Source organism: Ornithodoros turicata, chromosome 9 (assembly GCF_037126465.1).
Source record: "Ornithodoros turicata isolate Travis chromosome 9, ASM3712646v1, whole genome shotgun sequence".
NCBI classification, from domain to species: Eukaryota; Metazoa; Arthropoda; class Arachnida; order Ixodida; family Argasidae; genus Ornithodoros; species Ornithodoros turicata.
Genome location: NC_088209.1, coordinates 31,336,500 through 31,362,890, shown reverse-complemented (window position 1 = coordinate 31,362,890; position 26,391 = coordinate 31,336,500). Strand labels below are relative to the sequence as shown.

General features: G+C 46.1%; 1 protein-coding gene across 1 annotated transcript in view; it reads left to right on the top strand.

Moving 5' to 3' along the window:
* The window catches only part of LOC135368621 (nuclear hormone receptor FTZ-F1-like), a 92,949-nt gene that overhangs the window by 53,292 nt on the left and 13,266 nt on the right, over positions 1 to 26,391 (top strand). The window contains 2 exon segments of the mRNA XM_064602022.1: positions 5,418 to 5,570; positions 5,664 to 6,181. Coding sequence (XP_064458092.1) covers positions 5,418 to 5,570; positions 5,664 to 6,181 — 671 coding nt within the window.

Here is a 26,391-nt window from a genome sequence, read left to right as displayed (position 1 = left end):
TAACTTTATTTATACTAAATAGGTGGTTGTTATGAAGATTTCAAAAGAAGTATTTATATACAGAACGGACTTTGCGAAGGTGGGTGCCCAGGGGCATACGCCCTGTCTTTGCCCCACTTCACAGGCCGACACATACAGCGTTCCTATATATTTTTTTTTTTTTCATATAGACGTAAGATGTTCGGTTGCAATATACTATATCCGCGCGAGCAATTAATTAGAATGAGCGTGTTGCAATTGTCATTCAAAGCACGGCGGAGGAATTCGAGCTCCCCCGCTCGCCCAACTGCCCTCGTTGTCGATCGGCAGTATCCGGGTCACCGCAGCCGCACAGGAGAAAGGGGTTGGCAGCGCAAGCCACCTGGTAGTCACAAGTATCAATAAACATCAAGCTAAGCAGTGGTCGGACGTATGCAAATGGAGAGCGGTGGGTAGTAAGCGTGTTAGAGCTTTGTAAAGTAGGTGTTTGCAAGCATCAGGTGTTAAACCTGGATATATCCGTCCACTTTCGATGAGTGAACCAGCTTGTGAAGCATAATACGAAGAAGAAGAAAAAAAGAGACAAAGATTTTATGTCGATGCAGAGGAGCTGATGAAAGAAAGAAAGAGTGAGTGAGTGAGTGAAAGGAGCCAGCTCCGGCATGGTGCGGTAGAGTCTCTCTTCTATTACTGTTAGTGTCATTTTATTACTCTTTCCGTTTCATTTCTGTGACTCAGGCAGGAGTTCACGCGGTGTCACTGAGAACAGTCTTAATGCACTTCTGCAAGTAATTTTTCTTCAAAAATATAGTCAAAGTGAAAGTATGGGATGCATTTCAGGTTAGTGTTCTATTGGAGGCTGGAGGACGCATCATTTCGGATTCGAGACGCCCCAAAACGGTCTCAGAGTGTACAAAAAAGAAAAACGTTAACTATTATGGTGAGATAAATGAGTTGGTGCTGCTAGGCAGTTTCTAGGTTGTGGAGCACGATAAGGGGTCACACTTCTGTGTTCAGTAACATTGTCTCCCGTGCAGGTTAAATATGAACAGGTTTCGTTGACGCAATTGCAGTCAATCAGCTTTTGGTTTATGTGTTAGTGTCAGTCTCGTGGTGTATAAAAGATGTGAATAATTTAAAGAAATGTAGCGGCAGAAGCAACCGTAGTAGAACAACAATATTATCCGTGTATATGGCGAAACGCATGCAGTTGAACCAGTCCAACAACAACAAGCACCTCCTCCTCTTCAATTTCCCGCGTCAATCTCGACAGATCGTTTGAGGGATGGAGACACATTGGCTCGCACGACGCTGAATATCCGCTGCACATCCAGATGGGCCACGATAGCCGTTTGGATATAGCATTGGCAGTGCAGCGACATGTTCAGTTTCTCTTCTTTTCTTATGTTCTGTAGTGTGCGGTTTTGTAGTGTCTCAGTTGGAATGACATTCATTGCCTCGATATATACAACGTGTAATCGTTTTTTGTTTTGTTTTTTCTCTCGTAAAGTTGTTGAAACGAGACGTAAACTTGGTGCAACTAAACGAAGAGGAAAGGAGTGGAAAGGGAGATAAAGCTGTCATGCAAGCCCATAAATGTTTGACTAATGAGCCTGCGGGAGCTAAAAACGTGAAAGACATGTCTCTGGGCAGAATGGGGTATCTTGTCAGATAAAATGTCCGTTCGATACGTCGCATTCCCATTTGAATAAATGTGCGATCGGTTGCATACGTGCAGCATAATTACGTACACAATAAATTATATAAGTTGATTAACGCCACAGATGATTGTTTTGCATATGCCTGCCGACCTATCTAGAAATTTTTACAACCTTCCTGGTGGTGTTACACATATGCACCGATCTAGGCGATTGCAATTCGGTTGTTAGATTGAGTTAGACGAAAAAGAAGATAAAAAGACATGTAATCCCCCCCGTTACACTTTGCTGCGTATTCGTAACTTGCGCAAGCCGTACGATGTGTTCATCCTAAGTGCTGAGAAAATTAAGCTGATATATCCCAAGTGTAACATTAATTACATGTCGGCCATTCCAGTCGCACTGCAAAAATCGAAGCTGTGTAAGGAGGCTTTGCCCCGTATTTTTTCAGTCTTATAGATGTTGTTTTCCCCATTCACACACACAAGAAAATGCTAACTATCGCAGTAAGTAGTACAGTCTAAGGAAGCACTTTAGGGGCTTAATCGCTTGCGCGTCTAACGAGCTAACGAGGGGCGGGGCACTCGTCGATAAGGGCACGTGATAAAACACGTGCACAACGCTCCTCGCGCGATACGCGAAGGGCGCAGTATACGTCACGCGCAATGTGTCGCGTGCCCGTCTTTTTGAATTTCCCGCCACTCGTCAGCTCGTTGGACGTGCAAGCGATTCTTTCAATAATTCTTTACATTTATTTCCCTTGTGCTGTATACTTTTTTTTAGCTTTCGTTTCTTTCGTTTTTTTTTTAGCTTACGTGTGAGATTGCTTTTTGGATCTGCTATCTCCGCTATAACCCCGATAAAAGACGTGGATAATGACTGTCGTTCGAACACGTCTCTTTTTTGTTTTTTTCTTCTTCGTAACTATGAGGGACCTGTCTCCCCCTTCGATTTTTGACACCGCGCTTTATCATTTTGCATTCGTCTGCCTTCACTCGCCATATTCCCACGTTTATTTGCACCGTACGTGTTGTGCCCAAACGTAAGTGCTACTGGCGTATTCATCAGCATTGTTCTCTTATCGTGCACAATATCTTTCTACAGTATGACTATGATATATCTCAATTACTATCTTTCGGAGGGGCCCGTGCGTCGCCTGTGTCTTAAAGCAATTACTTCGCCACAAAGTAAAAACAATAAATTATAAGGTTTGAGCAGGCAACGTTATACTGTACATCAAATTTCTTCGATATACGGAGCTTCGACGAGAGAGCGCGCGCGCGCGAATCACGTGGTGCGGGCTGCCGCTAGAGCCGATCGGGGTCAGCGGGGCTTTTTCAAGGGAATGGGCACACGTGACCCGCCTGACTCGCTTGCGTCACCGAACGTCACGTGATACAGCGGGAACGGCCTCGTTTTGCCTTCTTTGTGTTTTGCAGACCCGTTGCCAGCAAGGGAAACGCGTAACTCGTTATGTAAGGGACAGGCGTGTACGAGCGAAAAAAACTGCGCCGGAGACACACACCACATCTCGCGATAAAGAGGGAGAGAGGAGAAAGTGCTCCACGATCGTCGTGCTTATTGGGCTTGATAGCATCGCACGTAGAAAGCGCTGTATGGAGCTAGTTAGCAGGTGAACACACACTCTACCCTTGCGGTTGGTAGCCAGCCACCGTGGGAAAAGAGAACACACAGCCCAGGCGGTCCAGCCAGACGTTCTTGGAAGTCCCGGGTGTGGTGCAACGGGCACATTATACTGACGGTGGTTATACTCGACAAGCGACAATGATGAATGATATATATATATATATATATATATGTATATATAAAGTGAACATTGAGATAAATGGGACACAGAAGACAAAAGTAGGGGAAGTAACAAAAAAAGGGTTTATTAGAACTTAAAAAGTTACAAAAGCTGGGGCGACGTCTACGTTACGGCGGTAGCTCCGCCTTCGTCAGGGCGAAATAGAAAAGTCTTATGTTTCTAATTTATCTCCCAACTTAAACTTTTTAATATATATATATATATATTAGGGGAATAGCCGGAGCTCTTTGGTTGCACGCATAGCATATGTTTGTAAGTGCTCAAACGTTTCCCTAATATACTTCACTGGCTTTGCACTGTGCTTTCAGTGGTGAATTAGCTCGGGAGGAATCACGTGTTACGTGACCTTCTGACGCCGTCCGCTCAGACGTTGCCTGCCTGCGTACTGCTGATGAGGCCCAAGAAGGCCGAAACAGCTGTCCAGTACTGGCGACGTTGGAACACTTACAAATATATATATATATGATCTCTTTATATCTTATCTCTTTATTAGGAAGGTCCGCGAGATTTTGGGCGTAGAACTCACTTTTGGCGACTTTTATTTAATGTAAGTAATTAGTAATTAGCAAATTAAATGCATAAATTTTCTATACTAAGCAGTGGCTCTGAAATGTCACTGGAAATCTGATTGGAAACACGGGAATGGTATGTTAGAAAAGTTCATGGATGTTATGCGGGTCACGTTAAGAGTGCAGACACTAGACCAAACGTCTCATTCTTCGCCTGGAAGGGGCTGGTACCATTGTTACAACGATGTGTATGATCAGTGAGTAAAGTTACGGTACTACGGCAACTTATTCTCACAAGAATATGGAAGAGAGAGAGTGTGTGTGTGTCAGAGGAGGACAAACATGAGGTCTGCATGTCTTTTAGATCTTCCTTGTATATTTATCTCTGTCTACACTTACCGTTTTTCTTTCTTCTGCTTCATTACCTCTTGCTAGGACAAGTCACCGCCTTCGGCAAGCGTACTCGCAAATGCCAGGGTTATAGAACGGCCTCATATTTCCCGGTCAATGGTTATCGATGTCTATAGTGTTGAAACGCATAGCTCCGCACAGCGTGTGTTTCGTTACAGAATTGATCGAGAGGGGGCGCGACTGTGGAAAGACAAGACGAAACTTTAATTGGCTCGAAACGGGCCTAATTAACCGGGTCTAAGCGGTCGTTGAGGAGCATGTCCCAAATTCCGGTTATAGTCGTCCCGAATTCGCACAACGAAAGCTGTCTGCGTCTGTTCTATACATTTGATAGTTCACTAGAGTGCGCGTTAGGTTCAAATATGACTGCCATATCAGTATAGCTTTACTGTCGTTCTCTGCAAGCTTCTTATGTCTTGAGCAAGTCGCGTGGATTATTCAAACATCAGTTGAGATTTCAGGTATACCTGATGTAGCCATTGTGAGCGAGAGCTTCGCTGCGCCCTGTGACCTAGCCAACATGCTCTGTGTACTCATTGCCCTCCCTTCGTGATTATTGCGACAGAGTAGGTCAGGTCTTTCTCACACTACCAAGGAAGGTACTACCAAGAGTATCCTGCCTTTGAACGTCCGAACTTTGAATTGTTCGGACTCTTTGGACGACTAGGCGCCGGTAGATATGAATTGAGATGACCCTGGGAATCCTATAGAAACAGCGAAATGCCAACTGTGATGAGATGATTATTTCGGTCTACGTTTACTTTTACTTCTTTAGCCGCCACAAAAAAAAAAAAAAAAAAAAAAAAAAGATACCAGCATGTTCTGTGAACTACTATCTGTGAACAACTCCAGTTTATTGATGCTACTCATTACCTGGACCCTCTCATTTTATTCATTGTGGTTCTGTCGCTCAACTTAGCTTATATGGAGGATGTTGCGGTTACTTAATTAACCGGAACTTCCCCGCTTTAAGGCGACAAAAATAAAGAACAAAAATTTGTTGAAATTCGTATTTCTTTCCTTTTCTTGCAGCGGTCCGAGCCGACAGGATGCGAGGCGGCCGCAACAAATTTGGTCCCATGTACAAACGCGACCGGGCGCGTAAGCTCCAGATGCTCCGCCAGAAACAGCTCGCCCTGTCCCAATGCCAAGGACCTGGAGGACCCCCCAGTTCGGACCCTCCAGGTATGGGAGGCCCCCAGGGCAACGGAGGTCAGACCACCGTCCAAGGCGTTCACTATGCCCTCCCGCCCCCATCCGCAACGGTGTCTTCCCCAGGTCTTTACTCTCCCGAGCCCGGTCCCATCAAGCAAGAGATCCAGATACCCCAGCTGAGTTCTTCTACGAGTTCCCCGGATTCGTCCCCGTCTCCCTTGGCGGCCCTGGTCGGTCAACCCATGGCTCTGTTGCCGCAGAATAACCAACCGACGAATAACAGCAGTGCGAACCAAGCTCCCCAACCTCCACCGACGTCTCACTACGGCGTGGAAAAGCCTCCGCCCGTCTGGTTGACGCAAGGGCCAGCGTCTCCGCCGAAAGCGGCGTTTCAGGGTGGCTTCGACGGCGCCCCTCAACTGGGCTCTGCGGCGAGTAAAGTTCCTCCTCTGGTGCGCGAGTTCCAGAAGAACATGATGGACGATAAAGAATGGCAGAGCCAACTCTTTGGATTGCTTCAAAACCAGACGTATAATCAGTGTGAGGTGGACCTGTTTGAACTCATGTGCAAAGTGATCGACCAGTCGCTCTTTGCGCAAGTGGATTGGGCGCGGAGTACCATATTCTTCAAGGACCTCAGGGTGAGTGTAGTTTTCTACTCCCTCATAAGCAGGCAGAAGCTAAACTGTGGCACATATTTCTTTCTTGTTGTTGTTGTGCACACAATATGATCACACACGAATTGTACAGCCTGGTAGTCTGAAACGTACTGTTTAGTCGGGTGCAAGCATAGACCCAGGATCGTGTACGTTGCAAATGTAGACCTCGTTCAGTGTATATCGCACCCCCCATTTTGCTTAATAACTAATTAATTTAGGTTTCCCACTACTCTATCTGGGGGATTCATCGGGACGTCTAGACAGTCTGTTCCTCACAGAACCATCAACACAGGGCGTCAACCTAACCTAGCAAATAACCAGATATAAAGTTCTTCTTTCAAGTCTCATTTACCATTCGGCATGTGTCCGACAGCCGAACGTAAAATTCCACCTTTATGAGCTCAAACGCGTCACTCCCTTAATCGTGCGCACGTTTCACAATACGTCAGACCGCACGTCATCTCTTGCACGGTGGGGCACCCCCTTTCCCTCTTCCTTTCTCAAATCTACGATTAGTGACGTTCCGGCGAAGTCTCGGAAACCCGAAAGAAGGGAAGGTGCACCGCGGAAAGTCTGTGTGACGACGGCGCAGTTGACGAAGATTCCCTTTGCCATTTTTATTCAGATCCGGTGTCGCACTCTTTGGTTCCGCTGGAGGCAGTTTCCGGCAAACGGGGAAAGGACGCTGCGGGGAAAGGGCGGGAAAAAATAAATAAATAAATAAAGCGACAGATAGGAGGAAGAAAGAGGCTTTCTTCAAGGTCACCCGCCGAACGGGTTTTCGCTTTTATTTTGAATGCCGCCACCATGACAGTGCTCGAGTAAAGAAGAAGAAAAAATAAAAAAGTAACGTAAGAAGAAAGAGTGTCGTGGATGCATAATGAAAAAGAGATTTCCTCGTGTTATTTGTTCTCTCGCTCGCTCTGAGGTTTACAGGAGCCTTGACCCAGTTTTTTTTTTTTTTCTCCTTTTTGCGCGAGACTTTTCTTGCTTATCTCGTGGTACGGAGATGCTCGGTTTCCTTCCTTCCCTCTCTTCTTGTTCCTTTTATTTTTTTTTTCTCGTCCAATGACGTCATCTTAACTAAAAAGTAGGGATGAGGGGGTTAAATTTGGTTGCCTTCCCTGGCTGACGTAGCCGTAAAAACCACCTGCTCGACTGCCTTCATTCAGAAGCTGTGTGTTCACCGTGTGTCCGTTCATGGGCTAGATATTGTTTGACAGGCAGGACCAGGCCGGTTGCTTCCACTTGTGGATTTCTTTCCCCCCCCCCCCCCCCCCCATGCTGATGACCGATGATTTTGATCTCAGTGCAAAATGCCGAGCATACAAGTAAACTTCTGTACGTTTAATTTGGTTTGCAATCGGACGAATAATTAGAACAGGTTACAGGGCACTGTGATGTCGAGCACGATTACAGGTCAGCCATATGACTGCATCCTGGCATGCGATTATCTGGAATAGCCAGTCTGGAGGCTTCAGCTAGTATCTTCAAATGGAGTAGAACTTGGCACTGAGCAGCGCGAATCGTACGGCTTGTTGGTAATACATTGAAAGGGCTTAGGAGTGCGCGATGTGCGGGCACGAAACCGGAGATCCAGTTTGTGCATGGGTCGCGTACTGAGGCAGCATCCTCTAAAACACTAGGCTTCATAAATATCTGCCTCTACGTGAAAGCTTCCTCCTACAAGCAAACACAGCAATGCCGCGGTAGCGACAGTCGGAGGTGGTGTTTCTGAACGACACGATAGGCGAGTAGTAGATATGGCTGAGCTAAGCCTTACAGTGTCAGTATATTTCTGGGGTAATTTTTGTGGACTCCGCCCATCGCCGAGAGCGCACCTTGACCTACTTTCCCGTCGGCCTCACCCCGCTCACTGAAGACGAGGGAAACGCGATTTTTATCATCTACACAGACGAACAGACCAGGTTTAAACACTTCCGTCGAAAAAAAGCATCTCAATCGCATGAATCAGAACTGAGTCATTGTGAGGTGAGCGCTTCGTTACTCTCAGGTGAGTAAACGGAAGCATTTCACGAATCTGTTTCCTGGAAGGACCTATCGTCACGTTACCACAACAAAGAATGTCTGAAGGCTGTCGGTGGATGTTCCTCGGTGGTATACGTTCGGTCCTTTTGGTAATCACGGACGTTGTCACGTAGAACTTACACGAGTTTCCAATGTTTATGCGGCTCACACAAATTTCGGGTAACGCTTTGGCGTAGGGTTAAATCAGCTTAAATAATTTTTTGTTTCGTGCATAAAGCAAATAATACTTACGTCAATTTTATTAATGTAACCGTTCGCCAAACCGTAACTCGAAAACGCCAAAATTAAATGTCACCAAAGTAAATTCTACGCACAAAACGTAACGCACCTCACTGACGAAGACAACCCAGAAACATCTTATTCTTCTTTTATATATTTTTTTTATTGTAATGTCTCCCATGCCGCTTCAGAAGTTCGCCGCACCACCACCACCACAAGAAAAAAAAAAAAAAAAAAAAGAAGAAGATGAAAAAAGGGATGATGATGGTTGTGGTGGTGGTTATGGAACTGCTTGTGTGTAGTGTAAGATTATGCTAATATATATTTTTAGTACATCGTATCGTACGCTATCGCTTTTGCGTACGTAAGGCATAGCGTGGTGGTTCTGCGCGCTGCACGAAGCTCTCCATGTTTTGCGCGTGCACAGAGCCACCAACGCTATCCGTTACGTACGCAAAGGCGATAGGGTAGGATGCACTAAAACTCACTAATATCGGTGTTAGCGCATTACAATGCGAATCTTGATTGTTAGCGCCGTGTAAGCTGATATGGGGTGTAGATAATGCCTATAGGAGGGGCCTAAAGGGATACAGTTAACAGTTTGGGAAATGGCGATAAAAGACCTTGTGTTTGGTGGAGTAGCTCCGGGCAAAATGCGGCATTGACCTACACATGGTTAGCCCAAGTGTGTCAAGGTGTCGACTCCTTTTGCGTTGGCGTGGCTTCGAAGTACGACGTTGAAATTTCGTGTCAAGGTGGTTGGAATAAAGGCCTTCTTCAGCACTAAAAGCGTTCGCTCTCCCGTCAGGTGCTAATAACTTAATTTCGAATGTTCAGCGAAGCTGTGTTGATGCCCTCTGAATGGGTGCTTTTCTGATGGACTGGCATATAGATGGAGTGGCACACGTGAATCATATCGCCAATCTGTCAGGAGTAGTTTGTGCTGTGTTTCAGCAAATCGTGACTGCACATTGCAACATCTCGTTACCGCGCCAGACACTGTATCCTTCCAAGGCTTGTACAGTACTTGTTGGCAAACACAGTACACTCTGTAGGAAAGCTTCCGGCTTCGAAGAGTTCAGCTTTAAACGTCTTGTAGCACATGTATTCCACCTCAATGCGAAACGATCTTTCCGACAATAGATAAGATTAGTTTGCGGCCGAATCTCTGTCGAATGGACACTAAACTGTTCCAGATGCACCAGTTGTAATTCGCCTGCAACCATTCGCCCAACACTGTTATCACTCCTGTAGATATCCGTCCATGCAGTCGCCAGCCCATATCACTATCTGTTCGATATCAGCATACTATCGAATTATCCAAAGTTTGGAGGGTCTGTCTCTCGTACGCCCAAGTCATCCTCACGGTCGATAGCTCCTTCATTTTTTTGTATGTTATCAGTTTCCGTACCGCTCAAGGCTGTCGTGGAAATGATACCCCATGTGAGCTCTTCGACCTCGATTAGTTATTCCAGCGATTGTCTGCTCCTCGAGAGCCCGATATTTGTCGTTACTTGAAATGGTTGTGGTCAGTCGTCACTTTCCTTTTTCTTCGTCCATCTGACGTGAACATAATGGAGTGCCTTGTGTACTGGATCATGGCAAGTTGAGACGTGAAATATCCGCCTCTGCTTCTCTATGCACAAGGCGACTCATTAAAGACCTGTCCTTCGTACAAGTTCATGCATGTCCTGCATTTTTCTTCTCTCTCTCTCTCTTTCTCTTTCTTTTTTGTTGCGTATTCTACAAGCTATATATATGCTTAGCCTAGACTCGGATGCGAATTTGTTGCGTTCAGTCGCGTCGAGGATTATGGGAGATACTTGCAAGTTGACATATAGCTTGAAGGTTTGAAACAGGTAGTCTAATCTCTTACTTGGAGGGGAGAATTTTGTTATGCAACTATTGTGGCAGGTTTTCCTTTATATTTTAGAGTAGGTTTAACATAATTGTGGCTTGGGGGGGGGGGGGTAATACGGGGAAGCACTTTATCGCGCGTAAAGGCAATGTTCAGTCCCACTTATCTTCAACAGTATTTAGATTTCCAGCATGTATTTCTTGTAATGGCGCCGCGCGATTGGTCTTTGTGGTCGTCATCCTGTACACGGCACTGTTTGATCTTGCAACATATTTTACCGCGTGGCACAAAAACCGCAGAGACACAACGTCCAGATATTTCACGTCGCTTTCGCTCCGAGGTCGAACGGTGTCGGCGCGCTGCGGAGAAACGATGAACTACCGTAGTGTGGATAGCTTCCTCGCGTCGTCTGCTTTTACACGTTTATTTCGCGTTCAGTGCAGTCGGTGGAGCATTGGGGAAACGAGCAGTATCGTACCATCAAGAGAGACTTTCATCTTTCATGACTTTCTCACTTTCATCTTTGACTTTCTTGACTTTCATCTCACTCATCATCTTGACTCATCTTGACTTTCATCTTTTATCGTACCATCGTGGCACAAGTAATCTTTAGTTGAATATACACAAGAATTACGGAAACGAACCATCAACTCCGAACATTGGCCGGCGTGTTATCCACACTAGGAAGGTGACGGTGTCGTCCCCTATAGGCAGGGTTTCGCGTTTTCCGTTTTCGGTTCGGTTTTTATTTTTGGGCGGATTCGGCGTATGTTTTTCGGTGTTTATTGATTTTCACGAAATCGACGTTTTTCGATGTTTTTCCTGGCGTGTACATGGTTTACCCAAAAGTTATCGCCGAATGGAAATCACAATGTAATATTTCCGCACGACGCTCATTGAACATGGCGTTGTTAGCTGCGGTGGCGTTTTACGGCTAACGAAAATGGAGACGGACATTTTTCACGACCATCGTATTTATGTATGGTTTTCTGGTCTGCATCAACAACTTGCTGGGTACGCGCAACAATTTATCTCTGTCATGCCCTGGAATGTCCCTCTGTATTCGATGTTTTTCGATTAAAACCTAATGAGGGAAAATTTACCCGGCGTATGTTTTTCGGCGATTTTCGATTAAAACCGAAAACGCAGAACCCTACCTATAGGTCGATCTCGCAGCGATATTCGCTCTAAAGCTCTAAAACAAAAACAAAAGAAACCAAAGCAGGAAACTGCGTAAGAAAAAAATATCTTCAATTAAACGTAAAAAAAAAGAAAAGAAATCGGATAACCCGTAGAAGCGCACACCATGCAGGACGCCAGCCAGCATGAATACGATAACAACACATGCCCTTCTAACGGTATATATATATACACCCAATCTGTTCCGATCAAATGACGTCACGGGAAAGCCGCTCCCAAAACGCCCCGCGGGTCACGATCGTCCCTGAGGTTGCTCACCTGCATCATGAACGCGACTTTCCATCCTTGGAGCTTCAATCGTGACAGGGACACGCTTTGCATGAAATTCCGCCTCTATCACACAGCCAGATGCCCTGCGGAGTGGCCAAGCTGGCGATTGATAGAACTGATGGCAGCAAAGGCCACTGAGTTGTCAGGGGAGAGCCGTTGCGAGGCTTCTATTTGCAGTTCTGTTTTTTTTTTTTTTTTTTAGTCTTGCACGTATGTTAAGGTGCTGGAAGGATTTGTATAATGTGTATACCACGTGTTTGGGATTGAAAAATCGCAAACGTTAATCTATGTGGGTGATATATAACGCTCATGGTTCCAGGTTTCTTCAGGATTAGCACCGGTGCTGCGAACATTGGGAATACTTCCACATGGAATGATGGCAATTCAGGTTTTGAATTCCCGAGTCAAGTGTCACCGGGATCAACGACACATTTTGGACTATTTTGCGCGTCTATGCGGGTTTTTGTAAGTGATCGAGAATCTCGGTGGACTGCACGGACCGTAAACCACGTTGTTGGCGAATTCGGCCTCTCTCAAAGTTGCCATCTGTCCAGTTTTCATCCGCTGTCAGTGCTACTTTGACATGGCTATCGTTATCAGATCGCTGTTCTGCTGAAGAACTCTGGTCCCTAACTAAACCTTTAATGATCCTGCTGTTCTTGTATGCCGCATTCAGTTATTATTATTTACTGTTCAGAAAGCAGAGAAGACGGAATCATATTGTGCGAGGCACGAGGTCAATAAAGCACACAACACTTCAAGCTTCATTCAGTTTCAGTTCCCTTCAGTTTGCTTCATTTGCTTCGAAAGTGTGTGTGCCCGTGGAACGAGTAGCAAAGGTTCGCCTTTCGTTCCTCTCTCTGTGTACATCCTAAATTTTCCCATCAGGTGCTACTCGTAGAGTGGTTCTTTTTGTCGCCCCCCCCCCCCCCCCCCCCCCCCATTCACGCTGCTTGCAAAGCACCGCCGTGGCCCTCCACTCGTGTATACAATATATATCAATATCCCAATCATATTGAGAGCGGGTCCTATGTGGTCCTGGGTAATCTACTCCCCGTCGCGACTGGGTGGCCCGCGAGACGGAAATTGCAGTACTTCCCGCTTCCGAAACGGCTTCTGTACTTTTCTTCATCATCATCAACATCATCTTCCGCTTCCCCCGTCGTCCTCTTCCACCTGTTTTGCCAGCTTCTGTCCTTGACACACTTTGGTTCCCTCCTGCTCGGACGGCCTTTTCGTCTGCAGCCCTTTTGTTACTTGGCCTTTGCTTTTTTTTACCGTTGCTTCTCTCTTGAGTGGCTCTGGTTTGTTTTCTTCCGCCCGCGTGTCGTCCTGCATTCGTTCGCGCGGAGGCGATCGTAATTAAATGCCTGGTTGCGGCCTTTCTTCGTGACTGGCGTGGCTTGATTTGAGATGTATTTGTGAATAGATTATGGGTGCGTTAATGTATTGCTTCATTATCGCGATGTGAATGGGTGGTCACTTTATTTATTTATTTATTATTTTTTCTGGAGCTCTTAAAGTGATTGGGTTGTTGGAGAGGTTTTAGCATATTGCGGGGGCGTTTTGTTGATTTGTCTGTTTCGCACGTGTTCTTTGTATTTTCTCATTCAGCAACAACTGACTGATCGTTGCCTTGATTGATTAAAGATTGATTGATTGAAAAAAGAAAACTATGGAGATACGAGTCTCGATGAACAACGTAAATAAAAGAGAAGTGGGGAAAGAAAGCAAAAACCCAAGGGAAGAAAGCGAATCAAATGCGACCCAAGAGGTACAAGAAGCATAACAAAAACAAACGGAGACCAAATAGTGAGTACGTCCAGTCAGTGATAACGTAGTAGCAGCATTTTCGGGCCATCGAATCTTTTTTGCGCTGTTCTCCTTTTGTGCCTCTACCATTATGGCTCGGCAAAGCTCAATAAGTACAAGCTTTATATATATATATATATATAAAAAATGGACGCACTGTTCCTTTTTTGTGGGCGTACCTCTATCCGCAGCTGTGTATGGTAGCGCGAATTTCCGGTTGCTTCCATAGAAAAAATTCCCCGAAAGTGCAGGACAATGAGATTGTCGCCATCGTGTACGCAACCGCCGTGGAACGGGTTCCTCGCAGCTGGGTATTTATTTGTGTGGGCGCTTCTCTGAGACGGATGGGTCGCTCCCTGGCATGCAGGGGATTGACGGTTCCAGAGGCGTTGGACGGGGTAATTATTTTGCCCAAGACGGTTCTTCGTCCTTGGGTCGTGTTCTGGCGGTATCCCGCTGCAGGAGTTGCCGCTGTTTTCCGCGCTGGATTTTGCACTAATTATCATCATCATTCTTTGTTCCGTTCATGTCCTGGATAAGATGCAGATGTTTCGTTATATTACGCTGGCGTGGAGCTAGTGAATTTTTGCCTGACTGCGCAGTGTTTAACCGCGCAATCTTCAGTGCTTGCTGTCCCGTCCGTCAGCCGTACCTTATCAGAGGTATGTGTATTGCGATCCTCCGCCTTATTCGCAGGAGGATAACAAACTTACACGAGGTGTTCCTATGTGTCGCACCTCAGGAATCGCGTTTCGCGTTTATAAGTTGGAAGAACAAAAAAGAAAGAAAGGAAGAGAAAAGCGCGGAAGTGTTATTGGCGCCATCCATGTGTCATTTTTGTTCAAATATTGCATAAAGTTTCTGCGCAATCGCAACTGAGAGAGAAATTTAGTAGCTCGAAATTGAATTTATGAAATTATGTTTACGTAGCTCGTAGTGAGACTCTCCAAGCGTCCATCAACCCCGGCACAGCTGGAAACATCCTCGCATGCGCCTGACGAACTATGTAGACTCGCCAGTGTGATCAAGTAGTCCACGTCTCAGAACGCCTCGTTGCTGAAACGAGTTATGTAGCTTTAAGAAGTTTGGGGTTTACCGTTACGGCAAAGCATAAGTTGGGAAAGTTTCCAGGAGTGATCCAGACAATGCCACACTAATAATGGACCATAAAATATTTTCATCCTACCAGTGACAACCGCATTGGACGATGAAAACAACAACAAACCAAAAACACTTTTGGTGTTAAAAAAAAAAAAAAGTCCTGCGATCCTTGTGTGAAATCGACCTATATTTACTCATCGTCACGGTTCGACAACGGCTATGTCGCTGTTCCCACAGACACCGCGTTCCTCTCTCCTCCCTCCCATATTTTATTTGTATTATATTTTCCCTTGCTTTGTATTTCCACATTCTATTTTGCTTTCCTTCCCACATGTTGGTTGTTGATCGTTTCCAACTGCTCTTTCAAAAACGCACAACAAAGCGCGTTGGGTAAGGTGCATGCGCACGGAATCGGCGAGCTTTACTGACCTGTACCGCCGTCTGGTGTCAGTTGCGTGTGTGAAATCGGTGAACTTTCTTTTTTTTTTTTTTTTGGGGGGATGTCTGTGTTGACCCGGCTCACGTGACCGTATTGGGATGAAGAGAGGGGAGGTGAGAATTGAGGTGAAGCTTTCTATTCCGGAACACACTTCGAGCTGCTGCATTTATAGTCAAAATAGCTCTAGTTCTGACCGGTGATGTGGTTGACGTCCGTTGGAAAGGTTATCGCTTAATCATACCGCATAAAAAAATGTGAAGAAAGAACATTGCACGCTCGTGGTGTACTAGCCTTGTCCTGCGTCTACCTTGAGTGCAAATTGTGCGGGCGAGTGCCACACCAGGTCGTGATGTTTAAAGGATAGCGTGATACACACTGTAAAACAAAAGATTCGATCGCTCCCTTTTATTTTTTTATTTTTTCGCCAACATCACACCACAAGAGATTGAAAACTATAGAAGCGAGGGTGTAGTGAGTGGCGAGGTTGGTGAAGTTGTGTCTAAGTTTGGTCTACAGGTGGTTGCCTGTGTGTGTGCAATGCTGGCGCTTATTCGGTTGAGTGACGACGGTGCAACTCTGTAGGGGCGAAAATTTAATGCTGTTGTCGCGACTTATTGTACAGCAGCCGTCTATACTATATGCAGAAGATACACTGCCGCCTTCGTGGCGTAAAAAGTTCACTGGGTCCCGTAGTGTAATAATGGTTTCCAACGAGCCAATCGAGGCCTGAACGGCCGGCGGTCGAAACGCGGAAGACGCGAGCGTTTCTTCCTTGCCTGTTATATTCTTCTTTCTTTTTATAATGTTTTTTTTTCTCTCTCTCTCTCAGTCTCCGGAGCCTGAACGCGGAAGCCCGAGCTGCCCGCCTCCACTGCCTCTATTGACGGTGCCTTAATCTATCTCTCTCTCTCCCTCCCTCTCTCTCTTATTCTTCACTCGGTCGTCTCCGTGTGTTATCTTTTCCTTTTTCTCTCTCTCTCTCTTCTCTCACCACCCGGACTTTCATTCTGCTCTCCTCCTCCTCTTTTTACTCAGCTTTCTTCTTCTTCTTTTTTTTTTTTTTAACGTCGTTGCTAGCTGTTACGAGGATCATTGTGATTCCAAGCATTACACGATGATACTTTTGGTGCATAGCACCCCGACAGCGCCCCATTGCCGGAGTCTCGCGGGAATGCTCTCCTGGGCTTGGAGAAAGTAACGACAGAAACAGCTGTGGACAGTAAATTGTGTCGTCCTTCTTTTTCACTGCTTTGCCAGTGCCATGTTGGGCGGTTGATTGATGAAGTAATGTTATCCAAAACGATTGCTAAAGTAATTCCCGGATGTTCGGGGTCCGTCGTAGGTCACTGGAGTTTCCCCATTGTTTGTGTGTCATTCGCATCAAAATCGCAGTAATTTTTTTTTTTACGCCTAAAGTTTATAAAAGGGGTGTTTTTGTAAACAAACACCCTTGTTTTCTTCCGCAGTCTCAGTTTACACGTGCAATAGCAGTGCTGAAAAAAAAGTTTACATCTTACGAAGTAGTCGAGCGTTCTCCTCGATTTTCCTCGTTTCGAAAACGTGAATTCGATCGGGCATTTCGCTCGATCCCCGTGATCGGGGATTTCGTAACCGGGAATATTGAGGTCCTCCCCAAGAAATAGTGTTTTAAATGACAAAAGAAAACAACAGAAACGGAATATGCCATTTGAAACTGTGCTTTTTGAAGGATACATCATTCAGAAGAGCGTTTTACAAAACACACTTCTGTATGGCGTGGAATTTACACCACAAATGTGCGTGTCACAGCGCAAGACGTTTATATCCGAAAGCTGTAAATAGTTTAAAAACTGTTGCATTCTCCACATATCGCTCGCTTTACAAAACATTGCAGGTTGTTGTCGCTGTCACTACGTTGTTTGCTGTTGCGTTCGCTCACACCCTCTTTATTTCGCTCCCCAAATACGTCAAGAAGGGGCTGCTGGGGCTCGCCTGCGATTTCCGTACATACGATACTCACGCAGCAATGAGAAAGGAGCCCTGTGAGTGTTATGGCCGCTGGGGGAAAGGAGGCTGCTAGTGCATTCGGCCTGTACGAACGCCATGAGGCAGTCCGTGTGCCAAGTTACGGTGCTACGCTTTTAACTGCCCAATGCGATGCCGTTACATTGTTGCTTTTCGTCTGACCTTGACGACGAACGAGGTGCCTAACACTTCAGTGTCACGTCCACGTACGAGTAGGGGGAAAATGCATTCCTGGCGACGTTTCAGAAGTGACAACAACGAAAATTTGGTCGAGTTGGTGACGCCTATTGTGAACAAGCAATTGGTCCAACAGAAGACACACGCAGACAGGGCAAACATTCTGTAACAATTGCGTGAAACTGTACTTGCATCTCCCTGCTGTCTCCCTGAAACGACAAAGACAGTGGTGAAATTTCTATATTGCTTTTCGTCCATCTTTACACGGTTTGTAGGACTGTGCGAATCGCAATCTTAAAACCGCGAAGTGAATAGTTACATAACCGAACCAAGCACATATACAGCATATATTCGTTATGCATGCGTCCGATTATTCGCATGAAGCAGTACTCACTTTGTTTCATATCCTCTCTTCTCGCGTTTTTTTTTTTCTCTCTCTCTTTGTTTGTTGTGTGTGTGTGCCTACGAGTGCAACTTCTGCACTATTTGAATATATTCGGTATATATACAGCGTACACAGGCGAAATATGAGATGCTATTGCGTCCAAAATTGATTATTTTTGTGCTGTACAAATATGCAAAGCACCCGGATGTGTTCGGCAGCAGAAGACGATTTACGGCTGTGCTGTTTCTGTGTTTGCGAACAGACGCCAACTCGACAGGCATGCCCCAGTTCATGTGGCCTGCATTGCATTGACGTGGCTAAAAGAGCACAACACAGCGCCTGTCTGTGCGCCGCTCCACTCTTCTCTTTTTTTTTTTTTTCGTCTCTGCACTTCAGTTTCGGAATCAGGCGCGTGGTTGGCCAGTAAAATAGGGACGCTCTCATTGTTGTGTGACGATGGAAATTAATAGACTGAAAGTGATTTTTGCGAATAGAGAATAATGGGAGCCAGCTTTTTCCGGAAACGGGGCCTTCGATGTCATTTTCCGGAAACAGCCGATTGATAATGCTCAGAACTGTGTCGCCCTGCTGCGCTGAAGGTACAATGGGAAAACTCTATCGTGATGTCACAGTTGACTTATTTTGGGGTGCGCGATTCGTATCGCGGGTCTCGATATGTACGGCACGATTTTTATATCGGAATATTTGTAACGTGGAATGTCGAAAATATGATACTGCATTCCACAACCTCGAGATGTGATTGCGGGAAAAGCGTTTTCTTGTTTACGGACGAGGCTTACTGTGCCAGAAGCCATTACAGTAAATGGAGCAAATATCGCATTAGCGAACGGAGCGAATATAATTGCAAATCCGTAATACCAATCAATAACGGTAACACGGGGGCATCGGTAGTAGGTGCGTCGTGAAATAGCCTCTGAAAGACTGCTCGGTTTCCCTGTTTGTGCTGAAATATGTAGTATACCGCAGTGGTTAACTCTCTCGTGAATTGAATTCTGTGGCATATTTGTAATGATTTTACGAAACGATAATGGGGGATATGTTTAATAGAGTGAAAGAAAAAAGAAACAAAAAAGGAAAAAACGGAAATGTCAGCCAGGCTATTGCCAGCTTGCTACTCTGAAAAAGAAACTGAAAAATAAGCAAAAAGACAGAAACTGAGTATAAACAAAAAGAAACAAAGAAAGGAAAGGAAAAAAATGAAAGAAAAACAGGCACGCAGTGCAGTGCAGTGCAGTACAGGCACGAAAGAAAGTCCCAAGAATGTCCAGTCAGAGGGAGTGAAGAGTCAGCGGAGTAGGGCTGTGGTGACGGCCAACTGAGTAGGCCGTAATGGGATGCACGCTTTGTCTATGGGTACAAGCAACTCTGCAGATTATGGTATGGTTCGCGCGGACTGATTGCGCAAGTACTACAGCAAAGGGTCATCGCGCGTCCCTCTGTCCACGGAGGTCGCAAAGAAATAACCTGTGGCCGGTCGACTTCGCAGCGAGCATTCAGTTGTTGAAAATATCTGAAGCTAAATTAGACACATAAAACACACTGAAGTGCGGTATTAGTTCAATTTTACCGCACCCACGACCGAACAAACGTGAGCTATTTGCCTATGCATTTTCCGTTGCAGCTGGTATTAGCATCGTTCTGCTGGCACATTTGAAATTATCCGCTCCATCAATATCCCGTCAGAGCAAACAACAGAGAATGTTTGTGTTCGAGCTCTTGATACTAACACTAACCGTACTTTTGGTAAATTTTGTTCTTAAAAGTGCGGATTTCCCCTCGTCTAGTTAGCCTTACACAAAATTCCCCGCCACTTATCGTTTTCTTTGGCCGCTTCTGCTATGTGCGACCCTTGACATAAAATAGAGCAGCAGGCTCTCTCTGCATCTATTAAATGCCACGAAGCTCTTCAACCCAAACACCGTATGTTGGATCGCTGTGAAACACGCGTAGCAGTCTCTACCGGTCGGCACCGTGCACATGTCGGTTCCGGAAATGTTTCCTCCTCGCATCTTTCCTCCTCGTCAGTGAATGTGCAGCGAATTATGCAAGATGATCACAATGTATAAGCCATACATCGGCGCGTTGTTTGATATGTGTGGAAGTCAATGAGGCCGCGCCCTTTCTGACAATTTCCTAATTTGACTTTTATGCAGGAAAGTAAAAAAAAAAATCGCTTGAAGGAAATGCAAGTCCAGTAGCTTCCATGTATACAGGGTGCTCGCAGAAAAACCTCAGTCGTCATTTGCACACGTACCTCGTCGCCTGCGTGTCAGACGAATTTCCGGCAGAGCGAATGCCAGCTATGCATATACAAAAACATCGTGGAAATTAAACTCTGCGTAACAAAATAAATACAGTGAAGAAACTTTGACTTCCATACGTTTGAATGGGCCACACCGATGTCAATATGGCGGTCTCTGGGCAGTTGCGTGCAGGTTTCGCTTGGGACGCATAGACTGAAGTAACAGCGATTACACCCTTTCAAAAAAAAAAAAAACTGGTGTAACTCCTGTTTTGGGGAGTACAGCCTTGCCACATACTTATATAACACCCCCTGCGGGGTCTCCTCACTCCTTCCATAGCTATGAAGGGAGTTAGGACTCCAAAGGGAGTGATATATGTGGCAAGTGTGTACACCCCAAAAAGGAGTTAAAACACACCATTTTCTTTTTTTTTTTTTAAGAGTGTATCCATGCGGGACTTCATTTCAATCTCTGTCACGTGTCAAGGTGTAACTTACGTTTTTCTGCACACTCACCCTGCACATATTGAGGCATAGTACCGTACATGACCGGTTGTGCGTTGTTTACTGCACGTGTGGGATCTCTCTTACTACGTGTTCATGCCGAGCGCAGCTTGTATGATACCACCACCACCGCCGCCGCCTTCCAACAAACACTGGCTTAACACATACAGCACCACGTTGATGTGTATCTGCTCGGTGAGCACGATTCCCGCTTTATTCCGAATGCGCGAGAATGTATGAGAGCTCGGGCGCGGCCGCCTTACATTGATGAGCGTTGACGGTGGAGTTTCGTTTGAGGAGACGGCCCCCCGGGCCCGCAATCGGAGAGGGGCATTGAGGAAGCGTTGTCGCTTCCTGGCCCTTAAAGAGGACGTGCGGCCCCAGTGTGGATACGTATGCGCCGCGGGGGCCGCCCCTCGAAATCTGTAGGAAGCGACCCGCCTCTATATACGCAGGTCGTCTCTGCGCCTGTCTGTGCGTCGCGCTCTTGCAATGGGTTACCGCTGTCCAGGTTGCGACGTTTCAGTGGCAGGCTGAGCTTTTTGGATACGGTGAAAATTTGGGCATACACTGTTTCCTCGAACCAGTAATCTAAGTCTCTCTCTCTCTCTCTTTTCAAAGTTCTTTTTACGCTGTTTTCGTTCAAGATTCCGTGCGATGGTTGACACCGAAGTTGTCAGAAACAACACCGTATGTCTATGTCCTATAGACTCACGTCACTGCGTGACGTCATAGCGATGCGGTGGCGCTGCTGTCCTGTTTGGTGGGCAAAAATCGGGCGATCATCGAGTAACTGGGTGTTTTCGGTTGATATTATAGGCGTTCCGCAAAGTGGTGTAGCTATTAGATGTGCTGCGTGGTACAGAAGGGCCAAATACGCCGTTCACACTATGCGGTTTCCTACTCCCTTTTGCCCACCAACGACGTCTGCTCTACGCGCATGCGCCCTCTTGTTTACAAGTGGAAGTGGATCTATACTTGGAAGTAATTTAACCAGAACTGAGACAGTATATAATTTCGGAATTCAAGCTATAAGCAATGCGGTCGCATGGGTTGAAGCTTCCTTTAATTCCACGTGCGCAATCAACGTCAGACATTGACTAGATCAAGTCACTGATCCTGCGTTCCCGCTATTCTATAGGAATTGCTCCTGTATCGCTCGTTCCATTTCTCACGTTGGTCCCACGGAGGTGGCCCCTTCCACAGAGAGCGTTGGTGGTGTGCACAGGTGGTGACCCGCATTCCTGGACTGTGACCTACTTTTCCCAGTTTCCCGGGAGCATGCGAGCCCCCGTTCCTGCACACAGCTCGCGGTTCGGATCCCCCAACACACCGTCTGTGCCATTGCCCATTGTTGTCCGCCGCCCAAGCAGGAGAAAGCTCGCCGGGCGAAAAAAAAAAAGAAAAAGTCATTCAAGGCCATTCTGGGGAAGCACCCCACCTTCGAGACGGTGTTACTTCCTTGTTCCTTTATCCCGAAAATGAGGGGGGTTCCGTGAGTTCCGCTTTCGAGTGTCGAGGTTCGACAAGGGTCCGGTGGGCGGCGCAAGCAGCGGGCATCTTTCTTTCTTTGTGATACTTTTTTTTTATGAACTCGTGTATTCATGTGTGGGTGAGAGAGAAAGCGGGCAGAGGGGCTGTGAGGGAAACTTACAGCACTATGAGTCACGTTCGTGTTACTCTGAGTTTTCTGGATGTGCCACCCTGTGACCAGTACCGGAAGACACAGGCATTCTGCAATCATGACAACTGCCGTATAGAGAGTGGTAACATTTCCTGAGACTCAAGGAAGTGTTACCACTCTCTAATGCACACCAGCTCGCTTGTACCCTTTTATTTTGTTCCAGAACTGCAGTATGCTCCTTCCAAACTCCGCTCTGAAAATGTGTTTTTAAGGAAAAAAAGGCGTCCCTCTCTGTTGGAGAGCTCATCAAAGTTTGTGCGCAGAATTTACTTTGGTGAATTTCATTACACGTTAATTAAATTGATTAATTTCACTCGCTAATTAACTCAATTAGATAGTTTTACGTTATGAGTTATATTAGTAGTCAATTAACTAACCATAATTGGGTAAATGAATTGAACCCTGCACCCTAGCCGTAAAGCCAGAACCTCACATGAACGTATCAGCTCCATAAACGATCGGAAACACGTAAATACGTCGTCAAAACAAATATCACCGTTCGCGGTGGCATAAACTGTAAGAGATAAGTGATCTGTAACGAGGATAAAGTTATTCGCAAATACCTTTTTTTTTTTTTTTCAGCTTCGTGACACAGCTACAACGTGTTGTGTCTGTCCTTATATAGATGGAGCTCGCCTCGGCTGGTTTGCCTATCTAACAGCTACAACGACAAGCATTTTGTTAGTGGTAGGAATATCTTTTCTGGCATGGAATGTACAGCGTCCAAAATGTGAAACGGGAAGAACTCTGAAGCGGAACTCGAGAGGCGCCGGCCGTTTAGAGAGGTGCGAAAAGCATGACCGAGAGACAGACAGTCAGGTTGTTAACTTGACTGTCACCATTGAAAATCGGTCACGTCTGCGAAGAAAGCTCGTTAGAAAACAACACTGGGGGACAGTGCCAGCGTGCTCCATATTCTTCGCCGCAAACGTTTGTATTGACTGCGTGATTAATGGTGTTGTCAGCACCGGTGATGATCCCAAAATTGTGCTTTCAAATACGCGCACGTCTTTTGAGTGTTCACCCACATTGCCTAGTTCAGCTACGCTAGTTCAGCTTTATTTAGGTATCGTACATATCGGGGACATACTGGCATTGCTTAGACGACTCAGACGGTACCTTATACGCCGGAGAGCTTCTTTTGCGAAGAAGTTTCCGGTACAAAATAATGCGTGTTGTCTAGTTGTAGATCCCGCAGCTATTTTTGCACTGCCTGCTACGTTTACGCACACTTTCCGCTCGCCTACTAATCTCATAGGAACCGGGAGAACCGAACCGACCTCCTCCTCACAGATCAAGGAATTGCGAAGTAAGATTGCGGAATCGCGACCTGTTTTGTCGTTTGGAAAACAATTCTCCCGTTCGAGTGCGCGAAGATATTGTAAAGTTACATTCAGTATAATCTGCTTCTCAGTGACTACTTTAAGTACATTTCTCAGTAATTCGTACTGTACTTTAAGAACATTTCAATTTGTGTACTTTGTACTCTACTTTATGTACTTTTCTTTTGTACCTTCCTTTCAAGTACCCAAGTACCCAGTTGGCAATACAAACGCAGAATTTGGTCGCAATATCATCCTTTTCGGTGCATATTAACCACTCAGCTGTAAGCTATCCATGTTTTCTTGACTAGCACTTCGCAAAAAACCTTGCTGGAGGTTTCTAAAGATAACAATTGAAACATAATTACCTCGCGATTTATCACTACCAAGTGTTGAAACGCCGAGCGGTACGGTCTAAATTTGTGATGTACTTGATGAGTACTTTAAAGTACTTTGCAAATGATTGTGTACTTTTCTGTAAGTACATGTGTAGTATGGTACTTTGTAAGATAAGTATTTAAAGAGATTGAAACATTTAAATAATTTATTTTACTAAAGAACAAGCTTTAAGAACGGAGTCCTCCATCCATCCATCGGTCCGTCCGTCCGTCCGTCCGTCCATCGCACCTGAGGAAGGACGAACTCCGTCCGAAAGCTTGTTCTTTAGCAAAATAAATTATTTAAATGTTTCAATCTCTTTAAATACTTGTCTTATTCACTTGCCGGTGATCTTCCCTCATCTATTCGGTACAGCACTACAACAGCTTTGTTAACAACGAGATCGAGTCGTCGTTAGCCATGTACTCATGGTCGCAATTGTGACTCTAAGTCACATCACTCAAGTTCATATTGACGCGTGTTATACTATGGTTTTACCTCCGTCGCTGCTTCCCCATTTTGCGTGACTCTATCGTAGCGCCACTGACGTTGTGTAACGCCAGCGTAAGCGCTCCAGCAGCCCAGCCAGTGTCGGCGACGACGACGAGCGCGGCCGAGCGCGAAACAGGTTTTCCGCTGGTATTTCTTATGCGCTTTATTTCGGTCAAGGATAAACCGGAATGGGCGAGCGTGCACCTCGTTCTCGTCGAAATTCTACTACAGAAATGGCTACCGGCTCACTATCTCTATTTTTTTTTAGTTTTGATTATCACCATGCACGCATACGTTCTCTCTAACGTTGATTTGCTTCACCTGGTGGTGGCGCTGACGTCGAGTTTCCGTCATATATGCGTGCTAACACCACACTATAGCAGGTCGGAGCAAGCTTTTTGAGGTCGAGGTTAGCGTCGACAATGAAGCCAGCCGACATTTGTTTGCGAGCTAGCTCCCGTGGCAATGTGTTGTAAGCGCACTGGCTCACCGATCTCTCCTACTTTCGCTGCTTTCGCTTTGTGCAGCGGTACGAGTATTTCACCCGTGTGGATTGGATTGGCCATCGTACGGGTGCTCGGACTGAGCCGCGTTCGCCTCTATACTGGGAATAGTCTCTTACAAGCGTAATCTGTCTAACCATTAGTGGTTCAGCAGACAGAATGGCTCGCTCCTACCACGCCTACTATATGTAAGCCTCTGGAAGAATGAGGCTGACACCGCGTATCCATAACGAGCGGTATTCCCACGGAATATTCTAGTGGAACAAAAAGCCAAAACTGCCCCGGAAGTTCCGCGCCGTTGCTGAGCATTCGCATTGCGCCGGAATATCGGGAGTGATGTATGTACTATAGCAGACGACAGTGTCGGACCTGTCGTCTGCTACGGGATATTTTGTGACTGAGCCGCAAGGATATTCACCGTGCATGATTAGAAAACGACGAAAAAAACATGACAGCAGAAACCTATGACGTTTTTGCGCATCTTCCGCCCAAGCAGCACAATGTACTGAAAGTCGAGTGCAATAGGGCTGGACGGTATGTGTGTTATCAATGTTCTTTAGTTGCACGAGCCTGTTCGAGGCCTTCCACCTACCCGTCCACCCCTATTGCACTCGACTTTCAGTACATTGTGCTGCTAGGGCGCTGTAATGTCGCTCGTTTTGCACACGGTTAGAGACCACAAATTCAGAGACGTGATATATCTCATACGATCTCGGTGATAGTCAGATCTTATCACTTGCACGTTCGTTCACTGAATTCTGGGATTTCACTCGACTGTTCTTTTTTTTAATTCTATGTTAGCGTCGCGAAGCAACTCTGGCTATGAGCGGCGTACAGACGTGGACAGTAGGAGAGAGGATAGCAGGAAAAAGTGGGGGACAGGGGTGTTAGTATGCGTCCTGGGCCGACATTCGTCCGGAAAGTCTTCGGAAAACCCAGGGAAAACCTCAGACAGCACAGCCGGTGACAAGATTCGAACCCGTGTCACCTCCCAGTCTCGGCGTGGAAAGCGATCATCCTAACCACTATGCCACGGGAGCTCGACTGTCGTGCGGAGCCTTCATTGATGCAGTTATGTGAAAGAAGCAGTGGGTTGATGAGCAACGACGCTCTCTACTATATCGGGCGTTGTTTGTATCTTCCGCTTCATTACACCCATTTCCTTGCCCCCGCGGAAGTCTCACGTCGACAAGCGTTTTTGTTGGCCTGTTTGGCAGAGCTGCGATCGGCAAGCCGCTATCGATTAGCGCTGGTTTGAGAATAGCATCAGCCTGTTTCCTGGCACGTGCTCAAGAGGTTTGCCAGCGAAGACTGCACGCCTTAATGACAAAGGCACTCCAAGAGCAGTATACGCCTCGTTCCGCGTGCCTAAATACCCGGCTCTCTCATCTTTGGCTTAAACCTGAAAAGGGGGGACGGCAGGATCGTTTATGTGTGCGGCACACTGGCAAATGTGGGCGATGTGTGATCCGAAAACGGTTGATTCTTAGGTGGATAATTTTATCATTCGGTATTTTCGTTGTCTGCGTACG